The sequence below is a fragment of the Styela clava genome, chromosome 2 (genome assembly GCF_964204865.1).
Source record: "Styela clava chromosome 2, kaStyClav1.hap1.2, whole genome shotgun sequence".
Lineage (NCBI taxonomy): Eukaryota > Metazoa > Chordata > Ascidiacea > Stolidobranchia > Styelidae > Styela > Styela clava.
The window spans coordinates 20898375-20917693 of record NC_135251.1 but is presented as its reverse complement, the minus strand read 5'-3'; the positions used below and the strand labels follow the sequence as shown (position 1 = coordinate 20917693).

At 33.8% G+C, this 19319-nt stretch overlaps 3 protein-coding genes across 5 annotated transcripts in view; 1 reads left to right on the top strand and 2 right to left on the bottom strand.

The window, feature by feature from the left end:
• Positions 1–11: 11 nt before the first annotated feature.
• LOC120336566 (sulfotransferase ssu-1-like) lies at positions 12–1869 on the bottom strand. The gene is made up of 2 exons (XM_039404265.2): positions 667–1869; positions 12–476 (listed from the first exon to the last, which is right to left on the bottom strand). Exons 1-2 carry the CDS (start codon positions 1378–1380, stop codon positions 321–323), a joined length of 870 nt encoding a protein of 289 aa, XP_039260199.2. The 5' UTR covers positions 1381–1869; the 3' UTR covers positions 12–320.
• A 2816-nt stretch (positions 1870–4685) lies between these two features.
• LOC120336545 (allene oxide synthase-lipoxygenase protein-like) lies at positions 4686–12660 on the top strand. Its single transcript, XM_039404241.2, has 14 exons — positions 4686–4748; positions 5069–5255; positions 6101–6229; positions 6484–6735; positions 6950–7040; positions 7133–7289; positions 7723–7974; positions 8430–8607; positions 9074–9154; positions 9712–9830; positions 10416–10535; positions 10741–10875; positions 11699–11797; positions 12114–12660. The coding sequence occupies exons 1-14, from the start codon at positions 4716–4718 to the stop codon at positions 12291–12293; spliced, it is 2013 nt and encodes a 670-aa protein (XP_039260175.2). The 5' UTR covers positions 4686–4715; the 3' UTR covers positions 12294–12660.
• A 364-nt stretch (positions 12661–13024) lies between these two features.
• Positions 13025–19319, bottom strand: part of LOC120336530 (fibronectin-like) — a 31766-nt gene continuing 25471 nt past the window's right edge. For all 3 annotated transcript variants that reach the window (XM_039404222.2, XM_039404224.2, XM_039404225.2), the window contains 8 exons: positions 19193–19312; positions 18635–18775; positions 17764–17873; positions 16783–16999; positions 15911–16058; positions 15519–15703; positions 14931–15101; positions 13025–14662 (listed from right to left, as the gene is read on the bottom strand). In XM_039404222.2, coding sequence (XP_039260156.2) covers positions 14402–14662; positions 14931–15101; positions 15519–15703; positions 15911–16058; positions 16783–16999; positions 17764–17873; positions 18635–18775; positions 19193–19312 — 1353 coding nt within the window. In that variant the 3' untranslated portion in view covers positions 13025–14401. The remainder of the gene's footprint in view (positions 14663–14930; positions 15102–15518; positions 15704–15910; positions 16059–16782; positions 17000–17763; positions 17874–18634; positions 18776–19192; positions 19313–19319) is intronic.

Sequence of the window (19319 nt, the reverse complement as noted above, 5' to 3'; positions counted from 1 at the left end):
GCGCGTAATCAAATTTGGTTTACGATCACAATATTACTACAATAAGGCTGAATTTTAATTTCATTGTGAATTAGACAGTAATTTGTAGCTACGGAAAAGTGAACTGATTTGTATTTAAATTGATATTGAACATGGAAAAACAAAGGTACACGGTCAAACAGAAGTGACTAAAATTTGTGTTTGTCTTCAATTCGTTGTTCTCAAAATTATTTATGACAAATAAATTCTCATTTTGTAGAAAACTGGAATTTTTATCATTTTAAGCCCTAGTTTTCACTGACTCTGTTGAAGAGTTTGAAAGCAAAAAAAAATTTAATGTCCTACTGCCACTTCTCCCATAATTTTTCACAGCCATTTCCTTTGGCCGTTTCTTTCAACTTCTTGTCAATTTTTTCGCTTTGCTCGACAGTCATGTGATTTTTCCAGTCACCTATGACTCCCTTCCTGATAAAAGGAATGGACCGTTCTGAAAGCACCTAGAAACAAAATACGCCTGTCAGCAGAAAAGGCATGAATGGCAAATCTAAGATTTCTTCATATATATATGGCTAATAAATATGCTCAATAATTCATTACAAAGCTATTATTTCTCCATAATGGTTTATATTTACTTATGGTCACGAAAATTGATTTGTTATGCACTTATACGTTAACAAAGTCACTTGCCCATTTGGAGTCATCTTTACGCATCTCGCTTATTTGCGTTTCTTCAATTATTTTCCTCAAAATTGCTTCACTATCTGATGTCAAGTCTTCTTCACATTGATTTCCAATAAATCGAGCAATTTTTAAAATTTCATTTTTTGTATCCGACAAAAGATCTTCATATAACAGAAACAAAACAGAAGCATCGTTTCTCACAGCAAACCATTCCATCAAAATTTGAAAATAGTCACCGCAGTCGATCGTACCTTCCAAGAATCCTTCAAAAATGTCATCAAATGAGCCATCAAATTCATAATCAGGAAAACCCTTTATGTGATAAAACAGTGAAACGCAAACGTCTTTTGGTTCTCGGGCAATAAATATATATTTCGCTTCGGCGTGTTTTGGAACCCAGTGATAAGGAAAATGTGTTTTTATTACACTAATATCTTCTCCAGTTGTTGTTTTAAAAATTGCATCTTCACCATCAAACTCAAGAAATGATATGTGATTCCTCAAATGAGTCTCACAAGGCTGACCATGATGTAAAACTCTCCAAACTATATTTTGAAGCCAAGTTACTCCACATTTAGGATAACTACATAGAAATAAATCTCTCGTCCTCGCTTTATATCGCAACGCCGACTCTATGTTATCCTGACTACCATTTGGCATCAGAAATATACCATCTTGCTCAGGATGTTTAGCTGCGTAGTAGACTGGCAATTTTGACATTGTTGTCCACTTACCACTATATCCTCAGCATTAGCTATCTGTGTAAAACAATGTGTTTGGCATGCGAGAATTCGAATGAGAACTGTCAATAAACGCCTGTTGTCTAAACACATCGTAATAAGCGAATCCTTTCCTCGCCACGCACTATCCACGTTTAATATTTGTTCAACCAATGCTTTATCTCACTTCAAATGTAAACAAATCGTGATTAATCGTTAAATACGAAATATAAGTCTTGTTGCGGAAACCATTTTCGAGTCATTGGTGAATTCTGAGGCGCCAAAAATGAAGGGGCTGGAATAAAAATAAATATAATGCTCAACAGCTTATAGCAACAAACATTTTGTGAAATAAGTTTACAAAGAGATTGAGTTTACATTATTCGAGCCAACCTGTTTGAAGACAGATATACAGAGCGACGGTTTCATTTACTTCGACACCAAGTTAAATTAATATTTTGTGGCGCGTAATGCACTGAAATAAATTCATATTATCTCACTATCACTTTTTTACACTTCACTGGTCACGCGTAACTTGGCGCAAAGATGAGTTTCTCTTACCTAATATTGCATGTCGTGTAATTTCATCAATCTTCAATGATTTCATTTCTATCAAAAAAGTTGTTAAATCTGCACGAAACAGAAATTTTTCATTTTTTTTTCAATAAATGAAATGTTTCTTTAGGTTTATGTTATTGATATTGAAAACGCGCTGTATATTACTCAGTCGTATTAATGTACGATCAATGCATTTTTATGATGTTTGATTTATGATAATATAAAATTGACACCTCTGCAATATATATATATATATAATTCAGGATGGTCCTGGGTTGTGAGGTTGGCGGGCCGCAAAAACCTTTGAGGATGCCTTGCGGGCCGCAGTAGGAGAAAACGCAAAAGTGATCAAAACAACGCGAGTTTACTCACTTCACATATATTTAAGAATGAGAGTTTATCGTTCTAATCAGTTTTTTAATGGAGATATATGAAGCCTTTAGTTATTTTAAAATTGCTTCCCGAGAAAAACCGTGATATTTTCGGTATCTTTTCTCGTGTTCGGTTTTGTAATGTCGCTTCAAATTATATTCGTTCGTGACAGATATTACTTGAAAACACACCAGACACTGTTATTATAACATTGTTATGGTTTAGGAAATACATTTCCTCACAGTTTACCTCGGTCAACTTTTTTTTACACTCATTGTATGATGAATTGTTATATTTGACCAATTTTATTACTTGTAGCGTGAGCAGACCTGGTTCTATCGTCAAAAACAACCATGTCCGTCTAAGTTGGGACTCCGGACCAAGCTAAAAAAAAACTGGATCGCGCGGCGCTACGTAAGCTCTGCGTTTCGCCACTGCTGTCACATAGCCAGCGCATGAAAATAGAGGAGTGTTTTTACAAAAAAAAGTATAGGCACAGAACGTCTTTCCAAATGAGAAGTTACTAGACGCGAGCTTAAGGTACGAAGTTTAGATAAAAAGCGCGACCTAATTCATCGGATTGGTCCTGCCTGCACAAGACAATTCATTCTCCTTGTACCGATCACTGAACGTCATTCTCATATTGGCACCGTCTTGACGTTTATAGATACAACATTGAAATCCGGTAATTTTGAGAAACATGAATTCCGACATCGGAATTAAGAAAAGGACTATTCTCAGTGGAAATGGTTTAAAAATAACTCAAAAATGTTCTCTGGGCCGCACAGAATGTGTGTCAGTGGGCCTCATGTGGCCCGCGGGCCGCGGTTTAGACCACCCGGATATATCATTACAAGTACTACTCAAATATAGATTCAACAAAAAATCAATCTTGACATCGAGTTTGGCGAAATAATATTAGTCTAAAAATACTAATATTGTTAAGTCATCTCTAATATGAGGAGTATGTATGTATGATTAGAGAGGGTCAGTCCATAGAATATTAAATGTTCGAAACTTATTCAAAAACAGATCTTGAAATATCTGAACTGCAAAGGATCTACGGTTTACAACTATGATTGAATACCAGTTAATGTGAAAATTTGTCTGAATGACTGGTTAAATTGCAATTGTTTTACCATAGTAACAAGTTGCCGTTACGGAAAATGAAGTCAGTGTTTGGTTTAATAATATTAACGATCGTTATCTATCTCTCGTTGGAATGCACAGCGATATATTTAAACAATATATTAATTGATATATGAAAACGCATTTAGCTATGTAACTTCGACGCATGGTGTATGGAACAAAAGGTTCATCACAGAGGTAGGTTGTGAATGATTGCTTAGTTTGTGCAGTTTTAAGTCCTCATAGACTTTCTGTTTTGGGGTGATGCTCTTCTGATCTCTGGGGAGATGCACTGTAGTATTATTTAGTATTATTTCATACAAACTTATGCGTCGCTACATGATTTCGCTGATGATCTGTTCGTTTCAGCAAAGACCCAAATTTGCACAAATAAATTTATTTGATTATTTTTTAGAAATTAATTATACATCTTGGATCAACTAAATGTTACGAAAACCTGATTAAATATTATCCCTTCCTCCTACAGGTCTGTGAGTATTTTTGAATTTGATGTGGATTTTACTTGTTGAAACAACAGATCACATTACATAAATTAAAATAGAAATCCAACTAGAAAATTCGCACTCACGCTATGTGTATTTTGTTTAGTCATTGTATAGAAGCCCTTTACCTTGGCAAAGTAATGCCGCATAAATGGCGGTGTATAGCGTATATTTGAAATTATCGTTGGCTGAGCATTTGTCATAAATGAATCGGGTCGAATAAAATACATTCATGAGATGATATTTCCTGAAATTGATAAGGAAGTCGTGCTTCAAATTCTTGACTGCAATAAATACCTTGATTCATATAGTATGACAGTTCGACAGGCTCACAAAGGGTGACAGCTCTGTAGTAGTTGTGGATTCATATGATCAAAACCTCATATTTTAAGTTAGGGAAAGAACAATGGATTCCTAGAAGATAGATACAAAAGATAAGATTCGTGTTATAGGTAGTAATCGGTTTTTGATAGTGTTGAGTTAAAGGTTAGAATAAAAAAATATGAGTCATTTTGTGAATCAAATAACACCCGCTATCCATATGACAAGAGATATTTCATTCATTTTGGTAGTTCAATTTTTTGAAACTACTTTCAAATTTTTAAATATGCATGTAAATTTTCGGCCTGGTTCAGGATTGGATCATTTGGTGAAAATTATTCCCCCACAACTCAGACGAAAGATATGAAAATCTACTGAAAAAATGTTGTGCGGAAAGTTAATTCAATTAATTTTGTATTTCTAGAAAACAATTTTGGTTTTTAGATAAAAAAAAATGGCAAAAGCAACATATCAGGTCACGACAAAGGTAATTACTTTTTAATTAGAGCATTTTGTTTGTAGTTGATAATCTCAAACTCTGAGAAAAACTCAAAAATAAGACCAATTATCCATTGATGAAGACCGAGAAAAAGAAGGGTTGCACGAAATATCACCAATTCGCCAAATGTTGGAAACGCACAGTCGTATTGTTAAATGCGGTTTCCTCATCATATGGATTAAATGGATGTAATATTTATTACTAGTGAGAAGTTGTTATATTAGCGCATGCGTATAAGGTGGCTACTTATCCAAGCTCATCCTGGGTGGGATGGAAATCAGGAAAATAAGCATATTGTTTATTTATAGACCGATGAGCTATACGCTGTGTCATCGACCAAATCAAAAGTTTCCATTCAACTAGTTGGTCAAGATGGTGACCATACTGAGTGGGTTTTATTGAACAAGCTGTTAAGAAGAAATTTTCAAAGCGGAAAAATTGATGTCTTTATCATTGAGGCCATTGATGTCGGGCGACCTGTCATCGTTAGGATAAGTAATTGTCATATTAACATTCAATCGGTCTATATCTTTGTCTATTTTAATTAAATTAGTAAGGTCTTAGCGAAGTAATTCAAAATAAGATAATTCAATCTGATGTTAACATATGCACGATTTTGACACATATGCCAATCAAGGAGGACTGCTATATCACACGATCTTCCTGTCAATATTTTCTATTGACATATCGTGATTAAAAAGCTAACCACGAAAGAAATTCATCAATTTTTGATTGATAGAATTGCCTTCAAATTTGTTTTAAAAATAATATTGATTACCGAATGAATTTATATTTATGACCTTTTAATTTCGCTGTCAATCACCAAAGACGGATTGCATGGAATACATAATTACGCCACTTTATGTGATTTGAAGGAAATGATTCCTGCAACGTAATGATCTGCAGTTTAACATGACATTTCCATGAAAGAATCGTTTTTCCCTATGATAAGTAAATTAAGAATAGTAAATAAGCCGCGGTTTGGCTTTGAGCATCATAAATTAAAACGATTTCAATAATTCTACAGCAGCAAAAAAGCAAAACTGAGTAAATGAATAACGAGAATATCGGTCAGAGACCGAAGACTTATCGATCGAAGTTAGGGGATCCCCCAAAACAGCGCTCTTACCTCATAATGACACCTTGTGTCCCATCACTAATTAATTAATAACTCGCTAATTATACGGCATAATTCGCCCAAAATCAATAGGCTACTGGTCCGAGATATGATAAATGCACATGCTCTTTCAAGTTGGCTGTAAATTCTATATGAAACGTAATTGACGGGTGAACAATTCAGTTCAGCATTTGATTCTAATTTGTTGATTCATTACTTCTAGAACTTGACAAGAGAAAACCGAACAGCAGTTGGGGATGTGAATATATTACTGTTAAATATGGCGAATTCACAGATGAATTTCCAGTTTACGAATGGGTTTCCGAAACAATTGACGTAGTCGAGGGAACAGGTGAGAATAAAATCAAAAATGGATTCACAGTTGTTAGTTTCGAAAAATGTAGGAAAATAATCTGAAATCGAACTGTCACTTGCATGAATATTTACTTCTATATTGGGATGAATTTTTTATTCGGAATTTGAGCAAAAAAAATGCGAAATTGATTTAGTTAGATTTTAGCATTCACATATTCTCCATACGCATTGAAATTTATATACGTTCATATAGCAAACAATTGAAAATAAAGTCCTCTATATTATTTTTAGCAATTCTTCCACAAAACACGGTCAATCCTTATTTAAAAAACGCGAGAGATGATGAAAAAGGACAAAATCAACTTGTGTATTCGTGGCAGAAAAGATCAGATGCTGGAGAATATTGGAAACTGCCACGTTATCAAGCATGTCAGACCTACGAAGGACTCCCGCAAATGTTTAAAAAGCAGGACGCAAGAGTCAAGAGAAAAGAAGAAGTGTTGACCATGGTCAAAAGGAATGAATTGTTGATGAAATTCAAGAGTATGTTGACATTTCTGTTTGAGAAACGATGTTGTGGTTGCATTTTCCACATTGAACATGTACAAAGATATATTGCAATTAATCATGTAACACAGTAACTATTTGATTAGAAAAACACAATAGATATATATGAGAATTTATATACATTTTAGAAAATAGTTACAAAATGCTTAATATTTGATTTCATGTGTGGCTACTCTATTTTTGTTTTTAGCTTACTTTTTCTCTATTAACGAGCCGAATGACTTCAAGAAGTTGATATACAACGAAAATATGCTTCCTCAATTGCCGTCTTTCATGGAGAAGTATGACTTTATTTCTGATTATGTCACTATATTTTCAATCTGCCAATTTACTATGGTAAGTTAAAACGAATTACATTCTTCCTTCTACTCAGATGGAACGAAGATGAAGAGTTTGGACGGCAGATGCTAAATGGCATAACACCAAACAATGTTGTCAGATGTTTGAAGATACCCCCGTTCTGCAATATAACTGAAGATCATGTCAAAGGAATATTGCCAGTGGGGAAGGCCTTAAAGAAAGAAATTTTGGTTGGTCACAATATGTATATTGTTCAAGAAATATAATTAATATGACTAAAATTCAATTCGCAGTGTTTCAATGATGCAAGGACTTTGATATTATTGCAATTATTGCAAGAGTAAAAAGAAAGATTAACAACACGAATAGGCAATTTTTTACTGTACAACAAAATTTGCCTAGGTTTTCTACAACTGCTTGAATATGGGTCGCTTTAGTGTATTTTAATAAATTTTGGTAACGCAATCATATTCATCAACAACAAAAAACAACCCAACAAATTGTCTCGACGACTTTAAAAATGTCGAGTAAATATATTTCAAATTAATAACTGATTCATATTTCAGTATTTTTGCCATTGGCAGAAAGACAAACAACAGACAAAATGCGACAATTTTATGTAAATCAAATAATGTAACTTCATTTTTCAATTTCTACTTCTAGAACGGTCATATTTACATGAAGGATTTCTCATACATTTTTGCTGGAATTAGTAGAAATGTACAGGTAAATGGTGAACCTTTATATTGTCCTAATGCGGTAGCTCTGTTCTACTCTAATGAAGATGGAAAATTCCTGCCGATTGCAATACAACTGGAGAGGGACAATGAAGAATCTGTCTTTACACCACTGGACGAACAGCACGATTGGGAACTTGCAAAGATGTATTTTAGATGCGCTGAACATATGTCAGCTGTAAGTATATCGTGAAATATAGCACGATTATGGCGTACAGAGTGAATTGTGTACATTATTCGTTACAATTGGAAAAAAAATCGACCAATTTATTTCGGCGGAGGCAATTATTTATCTGTAAATATGGGTATATATATCTAGTCTTGTGTCAGAATGCAAATAGCTGATGCTTTCACGAAATGTGAAGACTCATAATATGATACAACTTTATACTGGGGTGCAGAATCAGCTGGTTTGTATAATTGCGTCAAGCTTGCGATCTCATTTAAAATGTCGTATAATTCTATACCAAACTGCAAAGGTATAGATAGATAACTTTGATAGTCAACACTAAAAGCTTTGTACGTTTTCGTGACTATCTTTTATGCCATTTTTTTGAAGCGAATGATCACGTTGAAAATATTTTTGTATTTGAATTTATGAAAATATATTAGTTTCATAATTTGATATTTCAGTTGGGAGAGCAATCAATTCTGCGCGACGTTATGGAACCAGTGGCAGTTTCACTCTTTCGGTATTTTCCGAGGTGTCACCCAGTCTATAAGTTGCTTCGCCCGCATCTCCAAGGACTACCGGGAATTAATCAAATAAACAGAGACCAAGGCTCTTCGCCCAACGTGTTCATCGGATTAGGTAATAACTACTAATAAGATAGAAGTGAAAAGATAGATTTAGTATTCGGCTACTAACTGTTAGTATAAGTATTTCCCCATAAGTATATACCTGAGCTATTATGAGGTTATGGATAAGGCCGGGGGAATTTTCCACGTCTTTCTAAATTGGGGTGTACTAGGTTATTATGCACTGAACTGCAAGTCCTTTCTCTTTGTTTATCTCCTACTTCGGATCCGTATGTGTCAGTTGCCACAAGGTTAGACTATGATCTAACGAAAGCTCATAAATATACTTACTATTTCGTAGAAAGAGATTATGTTATTCTAATTTAACCTATTAATTTGTCAGTGAACTTTTCCATATTATGTAGTATTTTTTAGATCATAATATATTATTCTCCATAATATAATAAATTCCTATTTCGTATCAAAATTCATCTAATATTTGTTATATATATATATATATGTATGATTTTATTTGATAGATGATCAGGATATGCGAAACAAATACTATGAAAACTTTGATTTTGCTGACTTAATCATGCCACAAAGATTCAGAAAATTTGGTAAGAACAGTTCCACTTTTTATTTCAATTTGAAAAATTTTAATTTCTATACAAAGCAAATTAATAAAGAAGGACGTTCCATTTGTAAAAAAAACGGTTGGTGGCCATATTCGCCTGTAGAAGTCCGGCAAACACTTAAATTAAAACATCTGTTTAAATCAGAAAAATTTTGTCTGCGGTTCTGCTGAAAGCTCTCTTACCACAGTTCAGAGCCATTGCAAATAAAGAATACATTAGCAGTACTTATACATGTAAACTATGCATAAACATAAACTTGAGTTCCCTGACTGGTGCGCTAAAAATTCGAGACGACCTACCTCCAAGTCTAAGGCTCCAAGCGAATCACGTCGAAATACGCAGGACTAAGCAATTTACGCGCCAAAATTTACACGCCTCAATGACCACGGTGGACAGTTTCTTGAAATATATCATATACCAACTGAACTAAATTACTACCGGTAGCACCGTGGTTGTTGCTCTGCATGATTTTTATTCCTGCCCAATTTGTGAGTCCCCCGTTGTTTAATATCGAAATAATGAACTTTCTATTTTATCAGGAGTTCATGACAGAGATTTGCTGCCCAATTATTTCTTCAGAGATGATGCTCTACTTTTGTGGACAGTTGTTGAAAAATATGCCTCCAAAGTAATTTCCCATTACTACAAGTACAATCAGGTTCGTTTAAATTATATATTTTGCAGAATGTATACTTATAAATACGAAATATTTTGTTCCTGGCTCGGAGGTCAGATTCAAGATATCTACTAGGGAGTGGGTGCTAATCATTCGAAAAAGATGCCATATTACGTGATAGTATTAGAAAACATGACATTGCGGTAATTTTTAAAACACTTCATAGTGTTGAACTAACTTATATTTAGACCTATATGCCGATGTATCTGATTCTGGGTTATCATTCAAGCATTAAACGCCGATATAAAAACAGTGTTGATTCAAAACTTAATGAGCTAAATGAAATTTTTTGAAACAATTTAGTAATTCACATCATTATACTCATGTATTACAAAGGATAAGCACATTATAGGTGTGTTGGACAGTTATTTGCAGTTGACAGTATCTGTAGATAAAACAGCGTGGCCTAATAGTTGACATTCCCAACATATATAATACTGCCATTTATTCAACCACTAGAGCTAAATTAGTTTTTATTGCCTATTTATTTTGATGAGGGCTAGTAACAACATATACTATCTATCACTGACATCATGTATTAATTTTTTTTGACTTGTTACCTTGTAGGACGTTGTCGAAGATAAAGAAATTCAAACATGGATTGCTGATTTGGCATTGGATGGATATGCTTGGTTCGATGGTTATGCAAGAGGTTGTCCAGGAAGTTTCAAAACCGTTGATGACTTGGTGAGAGTAATATAAATTGTTTCGTCTCACAACTTATGTCGCAAACAAATGCAAATAAAATGTTAGTTCCACACAAAACTCCAAGTTTGAATTTGTAGTACTGAATCATATTAATTCTGATATATATACCCAGATACAAAAAGCATACCGCAATTCCCCAAGTTTCTTTTCTTCATATAATAAATATCAAATTATTATTTGCCAGAAATCTTTTGCAACAGCTATCATTTATACTACATCCGTCCACCATGCAGCATTGCATTATCCTGCCTATGACTACTTCAAATTTATTCCCAACTGCCCGAGTGCAATGAGACTGCCGGTACATAAAACAGGGGAGGTAAGTGTAAGGGTAAAGTACCTAGATTCGATAAATTCATATTATAATTTCGATTGCATACGGTACTATAAAAGTTAGTTAACCACTGGATTTACGTGTAGCATACCTGATAACCAAATTCATGATACTGTTGAGTTTTCGCTAAAATCTACCTTTACAGCGCTGACGTTTGGGTAATACCTGTTAGCATGTACTTCGTGTCACGGTTGTCGTACGTTGTCAATCCCGTATTGTCGGGCTTACTTTATCAACATCTTCTAAAACTATCGAGAAAGCGTAAAATTCTAGCAGCGACCGATACGAGCTATTCACAGTTATAACGCGGCCTACTTTCCGCAAGAACTAAAGCAACATTGTTTCACCAAATTCAAACCCCGTGCAAGTTGAAATACAACAATGTACAATGCATCGTTATGTGTTGTTATACTTCGCACACCCTGCAATATATTTGCTGATTTTAAGCATTTTAACACCACTAATAACCCATAATAATTCATATGAAAATACGCTCACCAGAAAAAGTATTGTACAGACAGAAGTCGAGTAATCTGGGCGTGGCCCTTCTAAAGTTGCGTGATTACGAAAGGGCGCACACGGCTGTGAGTAAATATCAGCGAACGTTTGAACGGCAAAAAACTTGTATGTGCATATGTTAAGAATTTAGTATCAAGCAAACACAAATTTATATGCATGGATATAACAATACGCAAACGCATGCGCATATATGTTAGCCCAAAATTATTCCTCGGAAATTTAGTAGGTGATTACTCCATCCTGAATCCAATTTCAGTCTGATTGTTTTATATTCTATTTTTCTACAAAGGCATCTCATCAGAGAATTCTGGATTCACTTCCCGACCTCCAACTTGCTACATCACAAATCAATCACGCGTTCACAGAATACAGGCATGTTCCTAACGAGGTAAGAAAGTAGTAAATTATATGAACTTTTTACTTGTTTTGTGCATGAATATTCTGCCACCGTTTTGTGTTGGGTAACGTTTTATTTTTTCGTGTACTTCAACGAATTTTTTTTTCATATATACTCAAAATATTGTGTGTATGATGTAGCTCAACCTCGAGAAATTGTTCATGTGAAATTTATATGGTGTGCTTATCCCACCACAAATGGTTTCACGTCAAAATTATATCTCATGGTACAACTTTTTTGCTAAACCTAATTGAAGTTTTTCGGCGTCAAAATTCATTAACCATATATAAATATATGCTTCACTTAGATTCAATTGGGAGAATTTTACATGAAGCTATTCACAGAACCTGAAGTTTTGAAGTTTCAAGACGAATTCCTGGATGAAATGATGGATGCAACATGTGAAATAAGAAAAAGAAACGAAAATGTTAAGATTCCATACGAATACCTGCTTCCAGAGAATATACCAAACGGCATCCAAAGCTAGTTCAGTTAAATATTTGTATATTTACTTTGTAAATATCTTTTTTATACGCATATCCATTGTCGTACACCATCGACCTTTGAAGATACCAAGTCCAAGCCGCGTTCATTGCTAACGTAGCTCGCAAGTGGATGACTCGATTGAATATAACTTGTATGCATACACAACAATCAATCTCTATGTAATTTGTTATGTACGTAATGTAATATTACTTAGGTAATGAGAGTCATTATGCATTCAGACATAAATAATGATTTTCGTCTGAATATGGGGAATATAAAATGCGGAAGCATCAAGATCTGGTAATTTTAGCACAAAGCAAATTTCAGCGTAAACGAGTCGAGATCATGATTTAGAAATATCTTGAAAGACGTAACTAACATTCCTTTGATCCGAACTACACCTCGATCTTAATAAGGAGGCAAAGATCAGAGACCGTTTATGCTTTTTACCAACTTTCGACTTCTAATCTACCTGCACATCAGGATGTTGTTATTTCTCTTTATAAATCGCCAGGTTCACTTATACCGACAGTACTTAGAATTAAATGTTTGTAATTTGAAAGAAGCCCTTTGTGCAAAAAAAGGCACAATGAATCAATACAAATTTAAAAAAAAGTTTTGACTAGGATGCACGCCCACGTCACAAGAAAAATACTTATAAATTTTGAAAATGCAGCCCCGTTTCGTATAGCTTTTTGTCCTTAATAAAACACTTGATATATTTCTATATGGTTTGGTTAAATAATATAATATGATGAATAAAAATGATATTGAAATGTGCACAATATTACACTAAACAACTGCGGAAAACAATGCATCGATTTTAATAATGATTAATAACATCGCCATCTGAACAACTAAAATATATATATCCAAGATTCATTTATAATTCATAGTACAAACTATAACGAAAACAAAAACTATATCCAAGATTCATTTATCATCCATAGTACAAATTATATCGAAAACAAAAACATTGCATAGCAGTTATGAAATTACAATCAAGGATCAGAAACTTGGAGAAATGTTATATAATATATATAATTATTATTATTTTTACTAATATTTACACTTTTATATTACTGTAAAAAGCAACGATAAAGAAGTAGTAAAATCTGCAATAAAAATCTAAAATAAAATATTGCCATAGAGAGAAATCCAGTTCAAAGTTATGTGAAAATCAATTTATTTTATTCCTCAGCTTCAAAGTATTCCGTGAGAAAACTAAAATTATACCATGTGTTTTTCTTTGTTACAAAATTGATTAAAAAACGCTGTAAATTTAAGGGATTTTCCACCGCGAATTGGTAGGAGCTCAAAATAGCTTGGAGTGTATAAAAAAAATTGACGATGAGTGCATATAACATTGGAAAGAAAATATAGCGTGGACGTAATCGAGTGTTAAATCTTATACTTGAACTTATTATGATGTAATCAGATATATACGTGTTGACAATGCGACAGTGGTGTAAAAACTAAGTAGTCTTCCAATTTTACGGTTCTTCAAGGATAGATTTCCTAGTAATGATAAAATACAAGTTTTTGATGAATCTTTACAGTGGATCGAATAGTTACAATTCAAACGTTTGCGTAATTCATTCAGTGGAGTTATTAAATTATAATTTTGTAAAATTTGGAAAGTTTTTGATATGAATCAGCTTCTGGTGTCGCTAATTTTTTATTAGCGTATCAGTGACATGTCGTCAACAAATTTGCATATGACATGGGTAACTACTTTACAGAAATTTTAAGCAGCCTTAGGATGAAAATGATCATTATGAACAAATAAAAATAAAATCTATTATAATATATAGTTTGGAATGAAAAATAAATCTTTAAAACAAAAACAGTTCGAACTTCTATTCAAAATAAAAAAATTCATGATATAATACAGAAAAACTTGGGATATAATACTAATTAAAATAATAGTGTTTTAAAAGGGTCATCAAACGTGCTTCAAAAACTATTATTTCTTCGAGTCCGGACTGCTATTGGATGACTTAGAGACGATATAGAAGAGTTATAATGTAGCAAAAATCTTTCACGCTGGATATCAATTCGGTGTTATGGAGCACGTTTCAATTTAGTTTAGTTTAGGTCGGTTATTAATTAAAATGCAGTCGCTGAAAATTCGTCATTCGTTGTAATGATCGATTTTGCTGCTACCATGGTGTTTTTCGTATTTTCGGTGCTTCCCGACACGAACGAAGTTGCGCCTCCCTCTGACGTAGCAAGAGAGAATCCCTCTCTCTTTGGAGAAATCATTTTTATACGTGAGCACATTCCGCAACATCTATCACGAATGGGATTCCACCAAATCTTACGCATATTCTCGTGACGTACGCAAGTGGTGAAAAATATTACAAGGCCCTAAAAGCAAAATGTGATATAAAGTCAATATTGTTTTTTGATGAATAATGTTTATGATTGGACACATTTCACATAACGAATCACGCGTGATGTTATTGCTAACACAAGATGCAAAAGCGAAACCGGATTTAATCAAGAACCTTTTTTGTATTAGGATATCTGCATTAAACCATAATCAAGAGAGTGAATCAAAAATTCCAGTTTAGTAAATATGAAAGTATGGAGTAATCAAAACATCCAAGAGTCTAATAATAATCAAAAGGCCAACCTGTGTTGTGTTGAAGATAGCAAATATCCAGCTTGTTACCAGAAGATAGGTAGGGTCCTCAGAAAGAAGCATTAGATAACCAACTATCCATGTCAAACCAGTGCTAGCCGCGAGTGTTATGCTGATTAATAAATGGTCTTTCGCTGTAGTCTGTTTGGCTGAAGATTGAACCTGAAAATTGTGAAGAAATTCAATGAATCATTCTTGTTTTGAAGGAATTTGAGACAACTAATTCGAAATTGTGCTAATTTAAGACCACGACTAGATATTTTATTTTTAATGCACTTTGTATTTTCATAAATGCGCCCCAGTATTTTCAATGAGTGAGTTTTAAAACTGAAATGTGCGTTTTAAGTATGTGTATTTTGGGAATGAATGAATTTCTATTTATACGATTATATTTTATAACTTTCCAAGAATTTCTTTACGTTCGAGATATATACAATTGGAATTCAGCGTAAAGTAACTGATTTCAAAATGTGAAATGCATCGCCTATACATTGCGATTAATATGAATTCATATGTGAAGTTGATTCGAATCTACGATCTCAATAAGACTCGATATTTTAATAAAGATGATCATCATACCTGGCTTGCACGATTTAGTAGAGTTTTCATGACCATCGCCGAGACAAAAATATTGAACACAAGCATCAGTGCAACCGGTAAAAGGAATCCAATATATAGAGAAAAATCATGTATCCAACAGAAATTTGGAGAAACATATGCCGATTTTCGAGGAAATTTGGATTTTATTTCTTCGCTATATCCATCTGGAATAGTATTGGAGAAAAAAAATTTTGAATAAGATATTTCAAAATTTGGTGGATTATAATTGATTGAGAGTCATATTTGTTAAACTGAGATTAATATACAGCCATTCGGTAATTACAAATACATACATACTGCGGTATATTTTCTGAATCTTATCATGAGTGTATTATCCGTTATATTTTACTCCAAAGTATTATTGCACCTACCTTTATTAGGGCACAAAGAAAGATATTTGTTGTTGGCATCAAAATGTAATACCGCAATACAGGCGTTTGTAAGTGTAATCAACAGAGGGAATCCGTAGGCGAATATCACACATTTTGTCATGTATCCAGAAGTATTAGAATTGAAGACCTACACAAGGATGAAACATGAAAAATTCCGGATTTCCAGAAGTATGTGCATTAAGATGGCGCACAACCTGAACATAGTATGTGTACCAGGTTATGGTTCGGGTTGTGCGCCATCTTGGTGCACATACTTCGAGAGCGTCAATATTCCAGATAAAATATGTGTTACATAGCAGAGGATCTTTTTGAAATAACATATTAATTTGATTTGTGCAAATTCTTGTAGATTTGTTCCAGAATGAGCGCAATTTTTAGTTTGTATAGATTTGAAAGGCATACATGCCTAATTTCCAGTTAACAGCTTGACGTTGAATATACCCAATAGTACGCTTAAGTTATTCCAAGTAATTCCAGACGACTATAGAGCATGCACTCCACAGTATGTTTTTCTACTGAATAGTCTTTCATTTATCGAGTATAGAATAGATGCCCCCGATTCTACACCGTGAGTGAGGTGTTAGTAGATAATAAAATCAGAGATTTCTACCCAGCAACGCACATCAATAAGGCGAAACAAACTAAGTACAATGAACCAGTCACAAGCAAAGATTGTGTTTAAACATATAATATGTTAGAAATCGTTCAAGTTATGAGAAACTGAAAATATTTCAACTCAAAGTGGTTGTATTTACTTTTATATCTAATTTATTTGTGGTATTTGAAGCGTAAGTTACCAAATAAAAAATATTGACCCAACGAAGGATTATCCCGTGCATGAAACAACATACCTTGAGGAACGACCTGTACATATCGTTGGCATAGACAGACATCCAACACCACGTTGCGAGGTAAAAATATTGCAGAAGAGCTGCGATTGTTACGCAAACGTTATCGCTTAAGGATGACGATTCTACTGACATTCCCGCAATAAAAATTACGTAGGAGAATAGCAAGCAAAAGCAGGTGTGTAAAAGTAGTTGAATTGGTCGCTTCTTTCGTATATCCCTGAAAATATTGTAAACGTGAAAGATCGTATGACTTTAAAGACAAATGAAAACGAGATTAGGTATTCAATCTATTGTAGTAACATCAAATAAAATGATAACATTTTTGAAATAGATTTTAGCATTATTGAAGACATTACTACGGTTGAAAGATAGTTTGACTTCAATATAAAAATAGCAACAAATTGCTGAATTTCATTCCACATAATATAACAAATAATATGGGAAAAGCTATTCTAAATAACTTCATTTTCCTCATCATCTAACCAGTAAAGTAAATATACCAGTACAATATTCAAACCAATTGTCACTTGATCGCACAACAATTTAGGAGAGAAATTCAGAAGTCCCAATAAACAAATTTCAGACAAATTATGGAAAGGAAATGCAGAAAAATACATTCAAATTCAAAATTATTCATAATTATCTTCGACCCGTAAGTAGAGCTATGGCGTTATACAAAAATATTAAATTTTTGAGTTTTCCAAGTAATGCAAAAATCACAGTTTTGAAAATCAAATCATTAACATTGTTGACAATAAACATAGTTGCTGCTTCATCAATTGTCTTCAATTTGAATCAAGATAAAATTGAAATTGCAATATTAGTTTTCATTATTTCACTCAACATATCCATGATTCATATTCCATCCAAATGTTTGTATTATTCTAAATTTGTAAATGTTGCTGATTTCTGACAACGATATTTGCATTACACAAAATAGTTTTAGAGATAACAAAATAAAACTCAAAATAAAATACTCACTCCTTCAAGCAATGAATAATGATGGTGCAGATAAGACCAAATATGGAGAGAGCACATCCTATGTCACTAACTATATCCAATACCAAGTCAGCAGGTATATTTGATTTGGACTATAAAATTGAAAAGTAAGTTTTAATATTATATTTTGTTGAATTTCGCAATAGTTGAGGAAGATTATTGACTTCTTTAGTAGTTTTCATCATATAAAATACTACTACGGAATCATATGAAACGCTGGATTCAGTTTCACCAATTTAACTATATTTTATTACATATGTTTACTCTAAAATATTTCAAACATACTCAAAACCGTATACAACCAACGCAAAAATTGACTCTACTTTCCGCGCTGAAACAGTTAGAAAACTCGCATCATGGAGCTCTAAATCAACATGGTTGGGATATTATGATTTAGAACTTAATCTCGGGAGAGAAGAAAGATGTTGGGCCGATTTAATCACACGGCACACTACGGTTTCTCGTCCGGTTGCCAGTCCATGCCGGGTAACTGATTAGTTAGCCAGATATTTGTTTTCAGATGGATGGACTTGATGATGAAGTAAGCCCTAACCGACCAGTGGTTACGTGAATCACCCTACGGCGAAGCGGCGAGGTGTCCAGCAATCCTCTTGCATATAATTATTCCCCACGGGATCCGATCCTGCGAACCAACGCGGGGTAATTGGCAAGCGTATCCCTAACGCTTAGTACGATGCTTAGCAAATGATGGTTCAAAACAGATGTGCAACAATTCCAAAATAGCAAGGAGTTATGAAGAATGTTAAAGCAATAGATCTATTCCGATGTGAATATATATCTACGATATACTTTTCGAAAACCAATATTTTATGAAAAGAAAGTTTATAATTACCACGAGTACTGCATAGTTTGTCAAATGGTCGCATCGGCATGTTGAAAGATTTAAATCGTCAAAATCAATACAACACCCTTCTGCGGACCAAGATCCGGTATCAAAGTCCCAATAAACACACTCATATTCCGTAAATTCTTGCTGTATAAAAGTAAGTAGAATGAATTGTGATATACCTAAGGTATCTCAATTTTTAATTGCATTTCAGTTCAAATTAGCATTTTGTACTCGGATCGGCGCTCCCGTAGTATGTGCACCAAGATGGCGGACACCGGAACGTAGTATGTGTACCAGGTTGGGGTTAGGCCATAATTTTATTCCAATTTTCCTTATTTTAATTCTATTACGAGTTTGGGGACTAGCCAATGACTCCCGTAGTATTTGTACCTGAAATTATGGCCTAACCCTAACCTGGTAGACATACTACGTTCCGGTGTCCGCCATCTTGGTTCACATACTACGGCAGTACCCTCGAAGCATAGCATCGAAAAACAAAAAACGAATACAATTATTTCTTCCTAATATATAAACTTGGTATATAAATACATTTCTACTTACAAACATTGGTTTTGATGAATTTGATATTCCTGCTGGGCTGCTAACTTCTTCATATGTCACTATGACGTCTTCCTCTAGATTTTTGAGAGTCACGTTGCTTCCCAAGTTTGCAGCAATAATCTTTTAT

What these genes read in the sequence shown, in the direction of transcription:
- LOC120336566 (XM_039404265.2), bottom strand. Translation starts at nt 1,380, where the DNA reads ATGTCAAAATTGCCAGTCTACTACGCAGCTAAACATCCTGAGCAAGAT. An exon ending in GTAAAGATGACTCCAAATGG is followed by an intron (nt 477 to 666) that starts GCAAGTGACTTT and finishes TTTTGTTTCTAG; the next exon opens with GTGCTTTCAGAACGGTCCAT.
- LOC120336545 (XM_039404241.2), top strand. Translation starts at nt 4,716, where the DNA reads ATGGCAAAAGCAACATATCAGGTCACGACAAAG. An exon ending in CCTTAAAGAAAGAAATTTTG is followed by an intron (nt 7,290 to 7,722) that starts GTTGGTCACAAT and finishes TTCTACTTCTAG; the next exon opens with AACGGTCATATTTACATGAA. An exon ending in GCGCTGAACATATGTCAGCT is followed by an intron (nt 7,975 to 8,429) that starts GTAAGTATATCG and finishes TTGATATTTCAG; the next exon opens with TTGGGAGAGCAATCAATTCT.